At 37.8% G+C, this 20,672-nt stretch overlaps 1 protein-coding gene across 2 annotated transcripts in view; it reads left to right on the top strand.

Moving 5' to 3' along the window:
- RALGAPA1 (Ral GTPase activating protein catalytic subunit alpha 1) overlaps positions 1-20,672 on the top strand; it is a 273,811-nt gene that overhangs the window by 64,571 nt on the left and 188,568 nt on the right. For both annotated transcript variants that reach the window (XM_054716552.1, XM_054716551.1), the window contains exons 11-15: positions 5,251-5,448; positions 9,841-9,978; positions 14,164-14,312; positions 17,773-17,902; positions 19,559-19,796. In XM_054716552.1, the coding sequence (XP_054572527.1) occupies positions 5,251-5,448; positions 9,841-9,978; positions 14,164-14,312; positions 17,773-17,902; positions 19,559-19,796 (853 nt within the window). The remainder of the gene's footprint in view (positions 1-5,250; positions 5,449-9,840; positions 9,979-14,163; positions 14,313-17,772; positions 17,903-19,558; positions 19,797-20,672) is intronic.

Below are 20,672 nucleotides of genomic sequence, written 5' to 3'. Positions count from 1 at the left end.
CTTTTTAGAGCATTCCCTTTAGCATTTCTTACATTGCTTGCTTGGTAGTGATAAACTCCTTTAGCCTTTTTTTTTTTTTTTAATCTGTGATGTTCCTGATTTCCCCTTCAATTTTGAATGATAGCCTTCCTGGATAGAGTATTCTTGGATTCAGTCCCTTACTTTGTATCACTTTGTATACTTCATTCCATTCCCTTCTGCCCTGATGTGTTTCTGTGAGAAATCATTTGAATAATCTAATGGGAGATCCCTTGTATGTAACTCTGCCCCACTCTTGTATCCTTTTAAGATTCTCTCTTTGTTGATAACATTTGCCATTGTAATTACGACATGTCTTGGTGTGGGTCTTTTTGGGTTCATCTTGTTTGGTACTTTCTGTGCCTCTGTGCTTGTGTAATTTACCTCCTATCCCCCAAATCAGGGTAGTTTTCTGTCATTATTTCTTCAAACAGGTTTTCTAGTCCTTGCTCCTCTTCTTGTCCTTCTGGCACCCCTATTATATGGATGTTACTTCATTTCATGTTGTCCCAAAGCTCCCTTAAGCTCTCCTCCTGTTTTCTAATTTTTTTCTCAAATTGCTGTTCATAGTGGGTATGTTTTACTGCCCAGTCTTCTAATTTGCTAATTTGGTCTTCCACTTCTTCAGTCTCCTTTGAAACCTTCCATTGTGTTTTTTATTGTAGGTATATCATTCTTCATTTCCTTATGATGGTTACATAAGTTTGTGATTTTCTCATCCATCCGATTTATGAACTGTTTGACCCTTATGCTGAATTCTTTTTCTGACATATTGCATGCCTCCATCTCATTAGTTCCTTTTCTGGAAATTCCTCCTTTTCTTTCATTTGGAGGTTGTTTCTTTGTCTCCCCATTTTAGCTGTCTCTTTCTGGCCCTGGGCTCCCTGCTTGGGGTCTCAGGTATTGAAGACCCTAGCATTTCAATTATCTGGAATTCAATAGACCAGGGGCTGGGTCTGCCTCGAGTTTCACACTTCTGTTGACTCTGCTCTGAGTTATACCTCCTTCTCCCCTCGTTCTGGACCTTCAATTATCCACTTCAGATTCTTGGGGTCAGTGGAGGCACGTGCACAGTTCCTCTGGTGTGCGACTTACTGTGAGGGCTCAGAGTCCTCTGGCATGCAATTCACTGTACGGCGCCAGCACCCAAGGCAGAATGGCACCCTAGGTCCCTCTGGCAGCGCATATGCAGTGTGGTACTATGACCTGTGGCTGGGAGCACCAGGTTGCACCAGCAGCTCTGACTTGGGCTGGGGTTAGTGCGTGCGCCAGGTGAAAGCTCTATCTGTGTTGGGGGCGGAGCCTGCACTGATCATTCCGGGATGCAGATCCTGCGGTGTTCTTGGGCAGTAGGCTCATACACTCTCTCACCAAGGGGTCCAGGTGCCCAGTAGCACAGGTCCAGTGGCTGAAGCGGCAGGCTTGATAGGAGGGGTGTATACTTTAAGTCTCACCAAGGTGTGCAGGAGCCGAGTCCCACGGGTCCTACGGCTGAAGCAACGGGGTTTTGCAGGGGAGGAAGGGGTCACGCACTCTGAAACTCACTAAAGGTTTCAGGCGCTGAGTTGTGTGGTTCCTATGGCTAAAGTGGCAGGGTTGGCGTGAGGTTCATGCACTCCAAAACTCATCGAAGGGTTCAGGCACCGTGTCTCTTGGGGCCTGTGTCTGAAGCAGCAGGCTTGGCAGGAGGGGAGCGCACTCTGGGTTCACAGGAGCCTGCGGCCAGGTAGGCTGCAGTCCTGGAGTGTGTTGATGTGAAATGAGGTGGCAGGTCTTTGGTCATAGTGGCTAGAGGGTCCGGGATGTTGTCTGAGGCTAGTCTGGGTGGTGGTGAGGCTGTGCTCCTTGACACAGCAGCTCTCCCCTTCAAGATGGCGTGGTTTCTGTGCCAGAGCTAGTTGTTCCTGGAGTGCTTGCAGCAATAGCAGGGTCTTCCTGTGTCTAGGAGAGCCCAGTGTGCCAGCCCCCGAGACTGCTGAAGGGTCTAACTCTCCCTCCCTCATACACACATACACCACACACTCCCCTTTCTCTCCCTCTCATTAGTCTTTTCAAAGAATGAACTTTTGCTTTTAAAATTTTATCAGTTTTATGTTTGTTTTTCTCTTTATTATTTTTGCTTTTTTCTTTTTCCTTTTCCTGATTTTATTTTGGTGTTTTTTTTTTGTTGTTGTTGTTTTTTTTTTTTTTTTTAGCTAATTCATATTAGCCTCACATTTTTCTCATAGAAGCATTTTTGAGGCTATTATTTTACCTCTTAATAATGTTGTATCTACAGTCTACAGATTTTGATGTATAGCATTTTTGTTATTGTTTACTTCTAAATATTTTTTAACTTTCATGTTAATTCCTTCTTTGACCTATGAATCATTTCTCAATGTATATCTTCCAAACATTTTAGATTATTTTAGTTTTCTTTTTTCTAACAAATTTCTAATTTTTTGGTCAGAGAATATAGTCCTTATAGTACTAATTACTTAAAATTTATTAAAACGTACAGTTCAATATGTAGTCAGTTCTCATAAATATCCTATGTCTTTGAAAACAATGTATTATTTTGAGTTCAGTAATCATTAAAGTCTCTTATATCAAGCTTATTGTGTTTGTTAACTTTTCTGTGTCCTCACTTAAGATATTTGGTCAGCTTAACATCACAGTTATAGAGAGGGGTGTGTTAAAATCTAATACTGTGATGGTGACTTGTCTACATTTTCCTTTATAGTTTCATAGACTTTTAAAAATATATATATTTGATTGATTTCAGAGAGAAAGGGATAGGGAGAAATAGAAACATCAATGATGAGAGAGAAGCATTATTTGACTGCCTCCTGCACACACCCTACTGAGGATAGAGCCCAAAACCCAGGCATTTGCCCTTGACTGGAATCGAACCTGAAACCCTTCAGTTCGCAGTCCGACACTCTATCCATTGAGCCAAACCGGTTAGGGCTCATAGATTTTGTTTTGTATAATTTGAAGCTGTGTAATTAAGTAACATACATGTTTATAATGATACTAGAGGCCTGGTGCACAAATTCGTGCACGGGTGGAGTCTAGCCACCCCACCCCGATGGGGGCCCATCGGGCCGGGCTAGCAGGGGGATGGACCACAGGCAGTTGGTTGACTGGCCCTTCCCCCAGTCGGGGTGTGGGGGATCTATCGGGGCCAGGGCTGGCCAGGGGGAGCAGGAAGGGGCAGTTGGCTGGGTTACCCCACCCCTCATCAGGGTGTTGGGGGCTGATTGCGCCAGGTAAAAGGGGGAATGAGGGGGCAAATCAATCAATTGCCCCCTCATTCCTCCTACTGGAGATCAAGCCTGATAAGGGCCCCAATCGGCTCCCCCAGCCAGCCTCCGCCCGAGGCTTTCCCGTCCTTGGGCTCGGCCGCACCCCAACGTCCCTGCGACGGTTTCCTGGTAGGCGTGGCTGGTGGGTGTAGCGAAGGTATGGTCAATTTGCATATTACTCTATTATTAGGTAGGATTAGTACATTTATATCGCTTTCTTTTTATTAGAATTAGCCTCGTGTCTTTTTTTAAGTATTTTCAACCCTTTTTATATAATTAGATTTATATGTCTCTTGTGAATATGGTTCGACTTTTAAAAATGTGTATCTTTTCATTGGAATACTTATATTTATTTTAATTACTAATATGTTTAAATTTATTGTTACTCTATTTTGTTCCTTCTATTTTTCTTTTTTATATATTTTTCTCATATTTTTTACTTTCTTTTTAATTAATGATTTTTTATTCTGTATCCTCCTCCTTCCCATCATATGGTTTGAAAGTTATACTCTTTCTTTTTAGATACTTCTAAAATGTATATAAATTATATCATGGTCTACTATCATCTGCAACTTCCCTTTCGCATAAACCATTGTTTTTGAGATTTGTTGTTGATACGTCCTTCATTCATTTTAGCTACTTTGTGGCATTGCAATTAATGATGATTTTTAATTTATTTCAGAGAGGAAGGGTGAGGGAAAGAGGGAGAGAAAAATCAATGATGAGAGAGAATCATCAATCAATTGCCCCCTCATTCCCCCTACTGGAGATCAAGCCCACAACCCTGACATGTGCCCTGACTGGGAATCGAACCATGACCTCTTGGTTGATAAGTTGACACTCAACCACTGAGCCAGGAAGGCTGGGCTGATTTTTAGAATTGAAATGAATAGGTAGTGGTTGTAAAATGAAAAATTAAAAGCAATTTAATTCAATTTCTATTTGTAAATAAAAAGTACAGTGAAATATTACATAAACACAAACATGCGTAAGGAGAGGATTTGGGTGGTGTGATTAAGAATATTTTTACTGTTTTATTTTTGTTGCCTGAATTGTATAAAAAATTTGAGCCCTAGCTGGTTTTGCTCAGTGGATAAAGCATCAGACTGAAGACTCCCAGGTTTGATTCTGGTCAAGAGCACGTACTTTGATACAGGCTCCTGCCCCTGGTCAGGGGCATGCGGGAGGCAACCAATCAGTGTGTGTCTCTCATATCAGTGTTTCTCTCCGTCTTTCCCTCTCCTTTCAACTCTCATAAAATCAATGGGAAACATATCCTTGGGTGAGGATTTTTTTAAAAATTTATTTTGATGTGAAAATGTAGTATTCTTGTGAGTGACAAGGACATATTTCCTTTTTAAAAAGTTAAGGCAACCTGGCAAGTACTTAAAGAAAAGAATAACTAAAATATTTATTTTAATTTCTGAAGTATTATTGTCTTAATATTTAATTTATATAAGTTTGTTATAAGTAAAAGAAAATAAGAAAACTGTAACTTTTTCTTCATATGCTTAGAAAAGCTCAGTTGATTTGTTTCATGTGATTTTTATTCTCAGAGTTAGATTTTGTTTTGTTTCAATTAAAATCTTGTTTTTAAATATACTTTTATTGATTTTTAGAGAGAGAGGAAAGGAGAAGAATAGAGAGAGAGAAAATTGATGAGAGAGAAACATCATCAATTGACTACCTCCTGTATACTGGGGATTGAGCCCGCAACCTAGGCATATGCCCTAATCAGAAATCAAACTGGTGACCTTTTCGTTCAGGGGTCGACATCACTATCTCTCTGTTCCTCTCCCTTCCTCTCTAAAATCACTAAAACATATATATTTTTAAATGGTCTATACCTCATTTTATAAAATGATAGAAATATATGTATTAGTGGTTTTTGGCAAAGTAAAAGGCATCTAAAAAGTATCATTATTTCTTTTCTTTTTTTCACTAGGCATTTTTATTACCAATTTGTGAAGCAGCAGCAATGAGGAAAGTGGTAAAAGTATATCAAGAATGGATTCAGCAAGAGGAAAAACCTTTGTTCATGCAAGAGCCTGAAGAAATTGTGATTTCTTCTTCTGACTTACCTTGCATTGATAATGTTCCAGACCATGATATTTCAATGGAAGAAGGAGAAAAGAGAGAAGAGGTAAAATAAGACTTATATACTTTATTATTTGTTTAATAGATTAGATTTTCAAAAAGTGTGATGTTAACACACATATACTTACTAAATGGGAAGGTAAAGATACCATTAGTATATTTTATAATTTCGGTAACATTACAATTAGCTCAGTACCCTATCCCAAAGCACTTTGATGTCACACTTTAAAAAAAAAATATTGAGGTTATATATACTAAATCATTATGTCATTGTCTAGATCAAAATTAGATGCTATTATAAAAGGTATAATATTTAAAACTGTGGTAGTAGATAAAAATGGATGTTGTCACACATACTTCTTAGAGTGATTACCAAACTACAGTTCTTCTTACCTGTCTTATTCTAAGATTGGGTACCCAGCACAAACCAGAATATTCTGAGTCCTTTCTTAAAAATTTTTGCATTAATGCCAGTTGCAGAATAAAAAACATCTGATGTGCTAAATAAGTTGGTCTGTGTTAAAAATGACTGACTTTTCTCACAGTGGGGAAAAGATTAGAGAAAGGAGAGAAGAAGTGGAATTTGCTAAACATACTATAAGGTGCCTTTTATTTCTTAAACCTAAATGAATTTTTGTCCTTTAGTTGTTTAACTGTTGTCATAGGTCAGGTTCTCACCAAAAATGAGAGTCTGATATTGACATGTCTCTTACTAAATCCAGATAGGAGCAACTTGGTAATGTTTATTCACCTTCGTGATTCATTTAATATTATCAATGAAATTTATCAGAATTTTAATCAATGAATGTATAGGCTACATCCTTAGGGATTTAGCGAATCAATTATACATATATGTATATATACATTTATACTGAGTGGCCAGATTATTATAATCTCTGAACGCATAATAATCTGGCCACTCAGTGTATATCCTATATAATAAAAGGCTAATATGCAAATTGTCCCCTCGACCAGGAGTTTGACCAGCAGGCAGGCCAGCCAGCTGCCCATGTCCCCTCCCCCTGGCCAGGCTGGCCGGACCCCACCCATGCACGAATTCATGCACCGGGCCTCTAAAATACACACACACACACACACACACACACACACTGAGTGGCCAGATTATTATGCGTTCAGAGATCATAATAATCTGGCCACTCAGTGTATATATGTATGTATGTATTTGTAGGGCATTCTCCCCTATGTCTAAGAAGGGGGAGAATGTAACTAAGAAATTTAATTGAAGTAACTAAAATTAACCATGTAAATTATGAAATAAAATTTCCAGTTCTACTTATTATATACCAACAAAAATATCCAAATTTTGCACCAAGCTAGAGGATAAAACTGTCAGTCTAAATAATCTGTTTTCCCCCAAATTTTTGTCATGAATTTTTAGCTTAATACTGAGCCTACCCTGTGTCATTTACTATCCTTAAATTAAAATGACAGATAATATAATCTATTTACATAACTAAAAATCAAATAGTTGAAAGTGGGAGGAAAGAACAAAGCTACAAATGCAAGGTGATATAAGTGTGTTGTACAGGTGTCTTCTGCTGCTTAAATACTGCAACCAGTGTTGCCATTAGAGATGTGATTTTTTTTTTTTTTAATGCCAGCAACTCTTGCTAATGGCATGAATGAAAAACAGAAGATAGAATCATTTATTGATTTACTAGAGGCCTGGTGCCCTCGGGGGATGTCCGACTGATGGCTTAGGCCCGCTCTGCTGCGCTTACCAGCCGTGAGCCCGGCTTCTGGCTGAGCAGTGCTCCCCCTGTGGGAGTGCAATGACCACTAGGGGGCAGCTCCTGCATTGAACATATGCCCCTGGTGGTCAGTGTGCATCATAGTGACTGGTCTTTCCACCATTCAGTCAATTTGCATATTAGCCTTTTATTATATAGGATATTTCTGATAAATTCAATATATTAAAAATCATTTAAAATTAGGCATTACTCATAAAATGGAGTTAAGTTATACATTCAGATAATTTTTATAAATGTTTTTTTGTTTAGTTTTTTTAATAAATGGGGTTTTTTCACATAGTGCATGTGGACATTTGTAAGACATATTGGATACAGGATAGTTTGTGTATGTGCAGATTCTCAGGCACCTTATAGTATGTTTAGCATTCCGTGGATCATTTATTAAAAATCTATCGTCTTCTCATTTCTTGTGACAATAAAACACTTCCACAAATTATAAATTGTTCTGTAAACCATGCCAATTGAGAAAGTTTTGGAGATATAAGCCCCCAAAAAACATCATTTATGTCTTTACATAACTTATGATTTAGCAGGAAGACAAATATTCAAAGTAAATAGTATAAAACAATATTATTTCTGTGATCTAGTGTGTGAAAGAGGGAACATCTAACAGTTTAGGGAAGGCTTCCTGGAGGAGGTAGTATGATGTAAGGAGCAGGTAACAAATGGGAAAGGAACCGCATAGTGTGAATAGAATCTACAAAAATATGCAGGTATACCATTGTAATTGGCTTTGGTTACATTCTGGACACTGGAAAGCCTTCAAAGGATTATGAGTAGAAGAATGCATGAGTAGTTACATATTTCAGGAGTATTATACCAAGTCTCGGTTGAAAGATAGATTGGAGGCCAATCTGGAGGCAAGAGACTAGTTAGGAAATATTAGCCAAGTTCAGAAGGGAGATACTAAGTACTTGATAGAGATAGGACAGTGGCAGTTGCAATCTATCTATCTATCTATCTATCTATCTATCTATCTATCTATCTATATAAAAGCCTAAATGACCATCGCAACCGAAACAACTGAACAGGCTGCGAGAACGACCAGGCCGGCAGGGGGGTAAGTGAGGGACAACCACATGACTGAGCAGCAGGCTGGGTGGGGCGACCAGGCCAGCAGGGGGGTTAGTGAGGGATGACCACACGACTGAGCTGCAGGCTGCGTGGGGCGACCAGGCCGGCAGGGGGGTTAGTGAGGGACGACCACACGACTGAGCAGCAGGCTGCGTGGGGCGACCAGGCCGGCAGGGGGGTTAGTGAGGGACGACCACACGACTGAACAGCAGGCTACGTGGGGCGACCAGGCCGGCAGGGGGGTTAGTGAGGGACGACCACACGACTGAGCAGCAGGCTGCGTGGGGCGACCAGGCTGGCAGGGGGTTTAGTGAGGGACGACTACACGACTGAGCAGCAGGCTGCGTGCAGTGACCAGGCCGGCAGGAGGGGCAGTGAGAGGCAATCAGACCAGCAGGCAGAGGTGGTTAGGGGTGATCAGGCTGGCAGGGTGGGCAGTTATGGGCAATCAGGCAGGCAGGCAGGTGAACGGTTAGGAGCCAGCAGTCCAGGATTGTGAGAGGGATGTCCCGGATTGGAGAGGGTGCAGGCTGGGCTGAGGGGACCTCCTCCTCCCGTGCACGAATTTCATGCACCGGGCCTCTAGTGGTAATATAGGGAACAAGACTGATATATGAGCTGCTTTGGTGGTACAATCAATATGTCTTGATGATTAAATTGGCTGAGAGAAATGAGAAATGGGGAGGTGTCCCAAGTTTCTTTTTTTGGGTAGTTGCCATTCACTCTTGAATAGGAATTTTAAAAATGCAAGTGTGGTGGTAGTGGCCAAGGTAGCTAGAGAGGTTAGTAGGAAGTTGGGGGTTGGAAGAAAACTTAGTTAATAAGCTTCCTTTTAAACATTTTTAATTTGAGGTACTTGTGGATCATTCAAATAAAACTATTTAGATGATACCTGGAGCTTATGAGAAAGGTACTGTTTTGGCTACTCAGAGCTGAGTTCAGTGCTGTTTCTGGCAATGGCAAAGTATTAGATGAAACCACCTGCATTTTACAATGATAAGCTCTAGAAAAAAGTATTTTAAAAAAAACCAACCATTTGAAGATACTGGTGAGTGGCCAAAAGCTGAAAGAAACTAGAGAGTAACTTTAAGAAAGGGAACAACATTGAGTGAAATTTCTGTTTGTGTGGCTTTTCACAGATAAGGGAAATCTCTAGTCAGTAAGATTTTGACAGCTATAACTCAAGCAGAAAGCTGCAATTTTACTGGTTTCAAGTATCAGAATTCTTTCTACGGATAATAGGAATTTTACTAATCTTAAGTAGGATAAATAGAAGCAATTTTCTATTTTATTTAAGTTTTTTAGATTAAGGCATTTACTTTAGAACAAAATCCATCTCTTTCAAGGCTGTGTAAGTGTGTAAGTATACAGAGGGGAGGTTTATTCATTTGGTACATAGAAAAATGTCTCTATATCTGAAATGATACAATAATCTCTGGTGAACAAACAGCTTTTGTAATCAAATAAGACATCTGCTGTTTTGAGAATATGCTTAGCAGTGGTATCCAATAATTTCCAGTTTACTTCAACTTACTGATTTGTCATAGCATTCTTAATTAATAAAATATTAAAAACTTGGTATTTTGCTTCAGGAAAATGGGACCAATATTGCTGATCATGTTCGAAATTCCACTTGGGCAAAAAATGGCACCTATCAAGATGTTCTTCATAACGCCTCTGAAGAAGCCACAGAACAAAACATACGAGCTGGTACCCAGGCAGTTTTGCAGGTGGATCACTTTTTGATTATTTTTTAAAAATAACATAATCATTAAACAATTTGAACATAGTTCAGTATTTCAGTGTAGAGTATAATTTTTTAAATGTAATAAATTTGCCAACCACCGTTATCAGGCCGTCTTGTTTCCTAGCTTTCTTTCATATCTTACATCCAATTTGACAACAAATCCTGTCAGTTTTCATAATGTATGCAGAATTGGACTAGGATTGAGCACTCACATTACCTCTTGTGTTCAGGCCTCCATAATCTTTCATCTGGATTATTGCAGTAAACTCCTTTTTAAAAAAAATATGTCTATTGATTTCAGAGAGAGGCAGGGAGGGGGCGAGAAAGATAGAAACATCAATGATGAGAGTGAATCATTGATTGGCTGCCTCCTGCACTGGGGATCAAGCCTGAAACCTGGGCATGTGCCTTACCAGAAATCAAACTGTGACCTCCTGGTTCATAGATCGATGCTCAGCCACTGAGCCATGCTGGCCAGAATGCAGTAAACTCCTAATTAGTATTTTTGCTTTTACTCTTGCCCACCCATCACCCTGGTAATCTCAAAATAATAGCCAGAGTGATCCTATTAAGAACAGTCAGTTCATGTCATTTTTCTGCTTAAAACTTGCTAGTAAGTTTATCATTCATCATAAAAACAAAAGCCTTTTTAATGGTCTGTTAAGGTTTTACTTACATCACTAGAGGCCCAGTGCACGAATTCATGCACCATTGGGGTCCCTCCGCCTGGCCTGTGGGATCTGCCGAAACCGGCTCTCCGACATCCCCCGAGGAGTCCTGGATTGCGAGAGGATGCAGGCCAGGCCGAGGGACCCCACCAGTGCACAATCAGGGCCGGGGAGGGACGTGGGATGTTGCAGCCAGGGAGGGACCGCCGGAGGGCTCCAGGGCATGTCCGGCCAGTCTCGCTCAGTCCCGATTGGCCAGACCCCAGCAGCAAGCTAATCTACCAGTCGGAGTGTCTGCTGTCTGCCCCCTGGTGGTCAGTGCACATCATAGCGACTGGTTGACTCTCTGTGTCCCCCCCCCCCCGCTGGTCAGTGCACGTCACAGGGAGTGGTTGAGAGGCCTTAGCATATTATGCTTTGATTGGTTGAACAGATGACCAGACACTTAGCATATTAGGCTTTTATTATATAGGGTTATATAGGATTGTTCCTCAGATTGTAATCCATAGACTGACTAGTGCTGGCCCACAACATAATTATAAAATTGGGAGTAATTTTATAAACTGAGTCATTGAATATCTCTCAAATCTAATGAAAGTTTGGGTTTGTATGTCTTTTTGCATTTCCTTTTTCCTATTCTTTTTTTTTATCATATTTCTAATAGAACCTTTCTGCTAAAGATTGGTGGAAGAAACTTGTTCTTTTACCACTGGTAGTATGAGAATCTATGCTTCACATGCTCTGTCTCTGTTTCTTAATGTATTTCCCACTGCCTTTTCTCCTTCCTCACCTCATTCTATACTCCTTGCTGTTTCTCATATGTGCTGCACAGGCTGTCACCTCAGTTACCTTATATCTGCATCTTCTTTTGTCTGGAGAGCTTTTCTCCCAGATTGCTACAGAGTTCAGTTTTGTCTTTTCCTTTTCAATTTATTCATGTTTATATTCATTCTCTACTCCCTGCTTCACCACTTCCTTTTGAATGCGTGGCATCCTTGAGGACAATGAGATGATAGTGAGTACCCTTGTTTTTGGCTTTTGGCAGTATTTCTCAGGTTCAGTTGCTGTTATAGCATTTGTTATAGTTTTTGATAAATACTCTTTTTCAAATTAAGGAATTATACATTTTTTCTAGTTTGCTAAAATAAAGTATTTTATTTTAATAATGAGTAAGTGCTGAATGGTTTTTCTGAATACATTGTGATGATCATACTTTTTTTCCCCACTTAAATCTATTGATAGAGTATATTATATTAACAGGCTTTTCTGATGTCAAGACATCCTATCATTTCTGGGGTAAATACTAGTCAATCAATAAGTATTATATTTTGCCCAATTTGAATTGCTACTGTTGTTTCGGCCATATGTTCGTAAGTGATATTGGTCTTTTCTTATATAGTCCTTTTTTATTTTTATTTTTTTGGTAATAGGATTATAGTTTTGTAAAAATAAATTGGGTGATTTTCCTTCATCTTTCTCTCTCAAACAGCTTGTGTAAAATAGGGATCATCTTCCATGAAGGTTAGGCAAAACTTTGCCTGTAAAGCTTTCCAGGCCTGGTGTTCAGAGATGGGTCAGGGAGAACTTGATTACCAGTTCACTTTCATTCATGGTTTCAATGTATACATCTTTTCTATTTCTTCTTCAGTCAGTTTTGGCAATTTATGTTTGTCTACAAAATAATTTACTTGCCCTGGCCGGTGTGGCTCAGTTAGTTGAGCATTGTCCCATGCATCTAAAGGTCACTGGTTCGATTCCCAGTCAGGAAACATACCCAGGTTGTGGGTTCGATCCCCCATTGGGGTTTGTACAGGAGGCAAGTGATTGATGTTTCTCCCTAACATCAATGTTTCTCTCTCTCTGTTCTCTCTCTCTCTCTCTCTCTCTCTCTCTCTCTACCTTTGTCTCTCTCATAAAAATCAATAAAAGTATACTTTTAAAAAGCATTACATTTTCAGTTATTAGCATAAAGCTATTCAGTGAACTATCATCATTTTAAAATTCTTTCCTGGATATATAGTTGTGTCCTTATTTTATTTATGACTAGAGGCCCGGTGCACAAAATTCATGCAGGGGGAGTGTCCCTCAGTCCAGCTGCACCCTCTCCAGTCTGGGATCCCTCGTACAATCCGGGACTGCTGGCTCCCAACTGCTCACCTGCCTGCCTGCATGATTGCCCCTAACTACTTCTTCCTGCCAGCCTGATCGTCCCCTAACCACTCCCCTGCCAGCCTAATCGATGCCTAACTGCTCCCCTGCCAGCCCGATTGCCCCCAACTGCACTCCTCTGCCAGTCCAATCGCTCCCAACTGCCCTCCCCTGCCGGCCCAGTCACCCCCAACTGCCCTCCCCTGCCGGCCTGGTTCCCCCCAACTGCCCTCCTCTGCCGGCCTGGTCCCCCACAACTGCCCTCCCCTGCAGGCCTGGTCCCCCCAACTGCCCTCCCCTGCCGTCCTGGTCACTCCTAACTCCCCTCCCCTGCCGTCATGGTCTCTCATAACTGCCCTCCCCTGCTGGCCTGGTCCCCCCCCAACTGCCCTCCCCTGCTGGCCTGGTCGCCCACAACTGCCTTCCCCTGCTGGCCATCTTGTGACCACATGGGGTGGCCATCTTGTGTGAGGGCATGATGGTCAATTTGCATATTACCTCTTTATTATGTAGGCTGTTTATTTGTACCTCTCTTGCATTTCTTGGTCAGTGTTGCTAAGCTTATAGTCAGCTTCTTTCTATTTTAACTATTTTAAAGTTAGCTTAATGTACTTTTCTTACATGATTTTACAACTATATTTTGTTACATAATTCATCCAGGGGATTTAAATCAGAATTATGAATATAAAAGATGTAAAAGTCCTAGGTTTATAATGGATGCAATGTTCTCTTTTGCAAAGTGTCTTTGAGTGCCTTTGCCACATGCCTATTACCATTATAATTTTGTGCTCAATAAAGTATAAATGATTTGATTGTAATGAATTTAATTGAAGATACACATTGATGGGTCCTAATTAGTAGTACTATAATATATAGTCTGTTTATACAGTCTATTTATTATCAAAAGAGATGTACAGACATTGCCAATAAACATGTAAAAAGAGGAAAGATGCTTTTAAACACCTCATTCAGAAAATTCTTGATTTGGGTATCATTTTTATTCTAAACTATTTGTATTTTTTTATTGTTCCTTTCATTTTATGACAGCAATATCATTCTTACATGAAAGCTCTCATTTTAAAAAAATACGCTGTTTTTTACAAACTTGGGACATTCGCAGTAGTAATTTAAAATTTGTCTAGGTAAACATAAAATACACAGATTTAAGGAGTTTATATTTCAGGTATCAAGTTTGTGGTAGAAGTAGAATTATATATAATTAATCTATTGCCTTATGCTTTTAAATTTATTATTGATCACACCCTAGTCAGCATCTAAGGGTTTTTTTTCTTTGAATAAGAAATTTGCCATTGAAATTCTATAATGAATGGCTAATGTTTCTTTTGTCTTAGGTGTTTATTATAAACTCATCAAATATATTTCTTCTTGAACCTGCAAATGAAATAAAAAGTCTTCTGGATGAGCACACAGATATGTGTAAACGTATTCTTAACATTTATCGGTTCATGGTTGTGCAAGTATCAATGGACAAAAAGACTTGGTAAAAATATTTATTCTTTATGTTTTTTATATTGTGTGTATGGATATCGTAATTTTTAGAGAACAGTGTCTGTGAACAGGGCTTGTTACAATATTTTATAGGCTTCTACTAAATAAGTGAATATAGTATTTTATATAATTATGACAATAGTCTCCTTCGCTTTATCTCAACATCTTTTTAAAAAAATCTTTTAAAAAATGTTTTTATTGATTTCGGAGAGAGAAAGGGAGAGGGACAGCAAGATAGGAACATCAATGATGAGAGAGAATCATTGATTCGCTGACTCCTGCACGCCTCCTACTAGAGATCAAGCCCTCAACCTGTGCATGTGTCGTGACTGGAAATCAAACTGTGACCTCCTGGTTCATGGGTTGACACTCAATCACTGAGCCACACCAGCCGGGCTATCTCAACATCTTTGTTCAAACTTCCAAAAGACCCCGTGGGTTATTTTTCTAAAATGGGCATATGATAACCTCCTGTGTCCCCAGGATTGAATGCATGTATGCATGTGTGAGTGAATGAGTAAGTAATTATGGAATGTATGAATGCCTGATTCCTCAACCTAGCATTTAAGGCCATGTACAGTTAGGCCCTTGCTTACTTTCCAGCCCTTTCTCAAACCTAAACATCTTGCAGGGTGGGATTCTGCCTCCAGCTTTATCAAATTTCCTAAGCACATCTGAACTTTCCTTTACAATGTCTAATTTCTGCCATCTTTTTTTATTGTTACCATTATCTTTAGTGTCACCTTCATTTTTCCACATGTCCTTGTATTTTTTTCCTTTCTTCCTTTAATTCTGTATTTGTACCTCTGTTATAATTGTCACATTGTCTTAATCCCTAAATTACTTGTATACATTTGTTTATCTCACTGAATTGAGAGACCTTAAAAGGTATATACTGGTTGTTTTGTTTCTATATTTCCTACATTTCTTAGCATAATATCTTAGATAGTATTGGTACTCTATAAAGATTGGTTTTAATTGAATGGAAAAAATAGGCCTTTGGGGGAGTTGAGAAGAGCTGTTCTTCAGTTTTTATAAAAATGGCACATGTTCATTATGAAATTCAAAGAAAAGTTTGTAAAAGAAAATAAAAGATGGCCAAAAGTTCTCTCACCAAGCCACACACACAGTTACATAGTATTATGCCATATATGTGTGCCATAATTTTCTTAACCAGTCACCTATTGATGGATATGTAGATATTTAATTTTGTTGTTGGAGGAGGGGAGGACGGTCAACATCCTTATACATATAATTTTTCTCTTTGACTCATTCTTAAAAAATGGAAGTTCTTACTCAAAGAACATGCTTAATTTATATTTTGCTATATATGGGAAAATGGCTTTATTTTGAAAAAAATCTTTATTAACAGTATTAATATAATTATATTTAGAAGTAGTTATCGTTATTAACTTATTTGGAGCACTTTTATGTGCCAGGTATTTTTTCAAGCACTTTACATGTATTTTCTTAATCCTGATAACATCCTATGAAGTTGATGATATCTGTATTTTATGATTCTTAGGCACAAGAGATTAAGTAATTTATCCTTGTTCACACAGGTGAGCTTTGAACTGTGGTCCTTCTGACTTCAGAGCCCTAGTTATTATTTGCCAGTAACTAAAATACTTTGAATAATTATTTTATTAGTTTGCCCTTTTTTACTTTTTATATGCTTTGAATCAATGCTGTGGAGCCAGGTTAAAGAGAGTCTTGTTTTAAAATTGGAACACAATTTTAGAATTCTTCTCTTAATTGTTACCAGTTCCTTTAAGTAAAAGCATAATGAAAGATTGCCCACATATTTTTATTGAGTTTACAAGTCTTTATGAATTAAAATCATTATTATTGTAGCATAAAGTGAAAGGTTATCTTATACATGAGTGAGTTAAGGTTTGACCACAAATCAGATAAGATTTATTTGGAAATCTATACTTTATTGCATATGCAGTTTACTTCAAATAGCTTTTCATATAGCTAAGCTAGAAGCCTAGGATTACAAATGTGGCACCTTTGATTTTTATTTTATGAATGATTGCATGCGTTCATTTGTTAATAAATTCATTGATACTTTTCATTGAATGATACTTTTCTCTTTGATTTTTTCCTCACTTTCCAGAATAACCTTGACATCTAAATATGGAATCTTTTGCTGCCTCTGCTGTATTTTTTCTCACATGGACTGCTCCATGTGTTGCTATATCTGAAATGGGCTAGCAAATAAAGCCAAAGAGGAGGGGCTGTGATAGGGACTTAGGCTGTTAGCCTCACTATACAGCCAAGCATAGTTCCCATGTCAGCCTCTTTTTCACATATAGTTGAATTATTAGGTGAAAATATGGTAGTTTTGTGGTCTTAATAATAAACATCAAGGAGAACAAGGCAAAGTAAAGATATTATTAAGATGGCTTGATTTGCAATACACAAAGAACATAAAGAGTTAAAAAATGGCCAGCCCATCAGTAGATAGAGCGTCAGCCTTCAGACTGAAGGGTCCCAGGTTCAATTCAGGTCAAGGGCATGTACATTGGTTGCGGGCATATCCCAGTAGGGGTTGTGCAGGAGGCAGCTGATTGAAGTTTCTCATCAATGTTTCTAGCTCTCTATCTCTCTCCCTTCCTCTCTGTAAAAAAATCAATAAAATATATATATTTTTAAAAATGTCCAGGCCAGCGGTTGAGCGTCGACCTATGGACCAGGAGGTCACAGTTCAGTTCCCAGTCAGGGCATATGCCCAGGTTGCAGCCTCAATCCCCAATGTGGGGCATGTAGGAGGCAGCCAATCAATGATTCTCTCTCATCATTGATGTTTCTATCTCTCTTTCCCTCTTCCTCTCCCTTCCTCTCTGAAATCAATAAAAAAATCTATTCTTTTAAATGGTCAAACTTAAAAGATGGGAAGAAGTAATAGAGTGATGGTCCTTGATTACTTGTCAGGCTCATTGTGATTTATTAATCTTAAAATATCATGTGGTGTTTCATTTTTAATTGAATTTATTGGTGTGACATTGGTTAATAAAATCATGTAGTGTTTTTAAATTGAACCTGTTTCAATTCTAGATATGTGGTGGTTCTCCCTATTGTAAAGATGATCAAGGTAGAACTATATTATATAGCTGAATGAGTGTTCTTCAAGCAGCTTTCTAAGTTTACTACTTAATTTTGGGGGTATAGGATAGGAACAGTCTCACCACTTTCACCCAAAATTTTCATCTTTTGCATAAATATTTATTTGATGAGAGGGTATTGTGTCTGAAAAATTAAAATGATATAGATTTATAAAGTGGAATTTAAAATTGTAATATTTCAGAATTCTAAAATTTTGAAAGATACTTGCTATTTGAGTTATTGAAAGATAATACCATTTTAAAGCAAATAATAATTTGAAAGTTACTCATTAATCAAAAGCAAACATATGCAAGAAGGAAACTAATTAATTTTTTTACTTTAAGGGAACAGATGCTGCTTGTGTTGCTCAGAGTCACGGAGTCTGTTCTGAAGATGCCATCACAAGTTTTTCTACAGTTCCAGGGGAAAAAAAATATGACCTTGGCAGGTCGACTTGCAGGACCACTTTTTCAGGCAATAAAAATAAATAGATAGTTAAATAGATGTATAGATATGTATTTTTTTAAGACTCACTGAGCTCTGTATTTGTTACCTGAGGGGAAAAAGCTTTAAATTGGAGGTCATTTTATATTAAAGTATCTTTTGTAAAGCTAAATTAAAAATTGCTTTTTAAAATACACTATTTGCCGTATGTACAAATTCATAACCTATTATAAAAGTGGAGGAAATATGGGTCTGAGAAAAAAGCGTTAACCCAGGCTGATGATATTTATTTTTTGTGTAGCATACTTGTATGATTGCAAAAAGCTGCTGGAGGGCTTCATGAGTAGTAGCCTGATTGCTTTATGAGTTTCCAAGTCTTGGGTCCTGTTGGAGAGCCAAAACTTTGTTTTATATTGTTCCACAGTAATGAAAAGTAGTAAATAATCAAGATTTTTATTTATGCTATTCCATAAGACTTTATTCTCTTCACTTCTTTATTTGAAGTATCAGTGGTAGTTTGATTTTATAGAAATTTATACATCATGTTTTCCAACCTGAGGATAAAATACTGACTTTAAATGTATTATGATTTTTTTGGAAACTAGAAAGCAAAATATTTTCTTAATATGACACATTGAATACAAATACATGGGTAAAAATAGTTCTTAATGTCAAAATCTGAGATCTAATTCTTGACCAGAAGTATAACTATTCAAATTAATTTATTTTCAAATATGCTAGTTTACCTAAAATTCTATGCTGCTAGTGAAAAACCCTTTGAAACCAGCTATATTTATTATCTAAACTCTTCTTGACTTCATTAGCCTTTATTCTTTCTCTCTTTAATTTCCCCATTGTTAGAACAAACCCAATGGTGGGAGCTATAGGAAGACAAAATTTTACCTTGCTATGTAGAATAACTTTTTTGTAATCTGAACATTTAAAGATAGAATGGAGGCTCACTAGTTATTAATCTTCTGTACTGTAAACGCTGCTCATTTTCATCTTTACATTTAACCTGTAAATTTTTGTGAATTTCTTAATAAAATTTCTAAGAGTCAGCTTTTGAAAAACTATTTTGTGACTTATTTCTTCAATTGGATATATCTGCAGTATCACAGGGGTACTAGCTAATTATTGACATTTATTCTTTTATGAATAAGTTTTTTACTATGATTGGATTTATACAGAACACTATTCCTCTGGTTTCTTTACAATGAAATTTAATTTTATTCTTCAATTTACATATTATTTTTCAAAAATACATTCACTAAGTTAGGTACATCTCTAATTTCTATTTTTAGAATGTTCAAGTTTTATAGTTAGTGACTTGAGGATGTAGTGGGGTTTTTTTTATTCAGTAACCATTAACTACTCAGTAATTTCAACGATTAGTGTGGGGAAGATTTTGTATCTTTATAAAAAGCATTTATTTAATATTAACATAAAAGAGCAACTTTAAGGAGATTTCTTTTCAGTTTTGGCAACTTGTCTTAATTGCTAGAATGTTGAGAGTTGGCAATTGTTGAACTGAAATATATAGTAGATACTAATGATTGTATTAATTAGTATGTACCAAGAAAAGGTCATGGATATTATTCTACTTGTTTTTAAGTAATTTAAAATAATTGAATATATATGAGTTTGAATATATTTCATTTTTATTTCTGATTTTTGTCTTTATAGACTCTTATAGTTGCCTGGATCAAAGCAAATCTAAATGTGTACATTTCCCGAGAACTTTGGGATGATTTACTCTCAGTCTTGTCATCATTGACCTTTTGGGAAGAATTAGCCACTGAGTGGTCACTGACTATGGAGACACTAACTAAAGTTTTAGCTAGAAATTTATATAGTTTGGATCTCAGTGATTTACCATTGGATAAGCTGAGTGAACAGAAGCAAAAGAAGCACAAAGGGAAAGGTAAGAGTTGTTCACAGATATGTTCCATATAAATTTGTATAAATAACTTGGTCTCAGAAGATCAAGCCAGGGAGAGGGCTGAGGTTAAAAGTCATGTTTTCTCTTCATTATTCCCTTCTTCATTTATCCTGAAGGTTGAAGAACCTTAAAATCAGTAATAATGTTGATGTGGGACAAAGTGTTCTGTACATAAAGAGTTATAGATAAACTAGAGGCCCGTTGCACGAAGATTCGTGCAAGAATAGGCCTTCCTTCCCCTGGCTTTGCTCCCGGCCACCCCGGAGCCTGCAAGTCCTCGCTCCCGGCCACCCAGGAGCCTGCAAGTCTTTGCTCAGGGCCAGAGTGCCCCTCCTGTAGCTCCCTCCGCCCCCCATCTTCCCCCGCATAGCAGGCGCCCCGCCCAGCCGCTCCGTGCCTGCATATGCAGATTAACCTGGCATCTTTGTTGAGTTAATTTGCATACTCATGCCTGATTGGCTGATGGGCATCATGGAGGTATGGTCAATTTGCATATTTCTCTTTTATTAGTGTAGATAAGTCAGAATCTTAAATATTGTATTTTTAATAGTCAAAATTGAAGTTTATCAAACACTGTTCCTTTATCATACATAAATTTTTGTTAGATGATGGTTTTATATTATTCTACTTAAAAATAATTATTTGAAGATTATTTTGAAAACATTTTCTTAGTTCTTAACTAAAAGTAAACACTCTACATGTGGATTGCATATCTCCCTAATATTTAAAAGGGATAGAGGGGCAGTAACAGTGATTATGTTACTAATACATGATTTTATGATCCTTGGTTTGTTAGTACTTTCCATTCTTAATAGTTTCTAATTAGAGATTATATCTGAGTCACATTTCACGCTTAAC

The sequence above is a fragment of the Eptesicus fuscus genome, chromosome 5, assembly GCF_027574615.1.
Source record: "Eptesicus fuscus isolate TK198812 chromosome 5, DD_ASM_mEF_20220401, whole genome shotgun sequence".
In the NCBI taxonomy this organism is placed as follows: Eukaryota; Metazoa; Chordata; class Mammalia; order Chiroptera; family Vespertilionidae; genus Eptesicus; species Eptesicus fuscus.
Note: the sequence above shows the minus strand (reverse complement) of the source record. Positions and strands in the feature narration are given on the sequence as shown.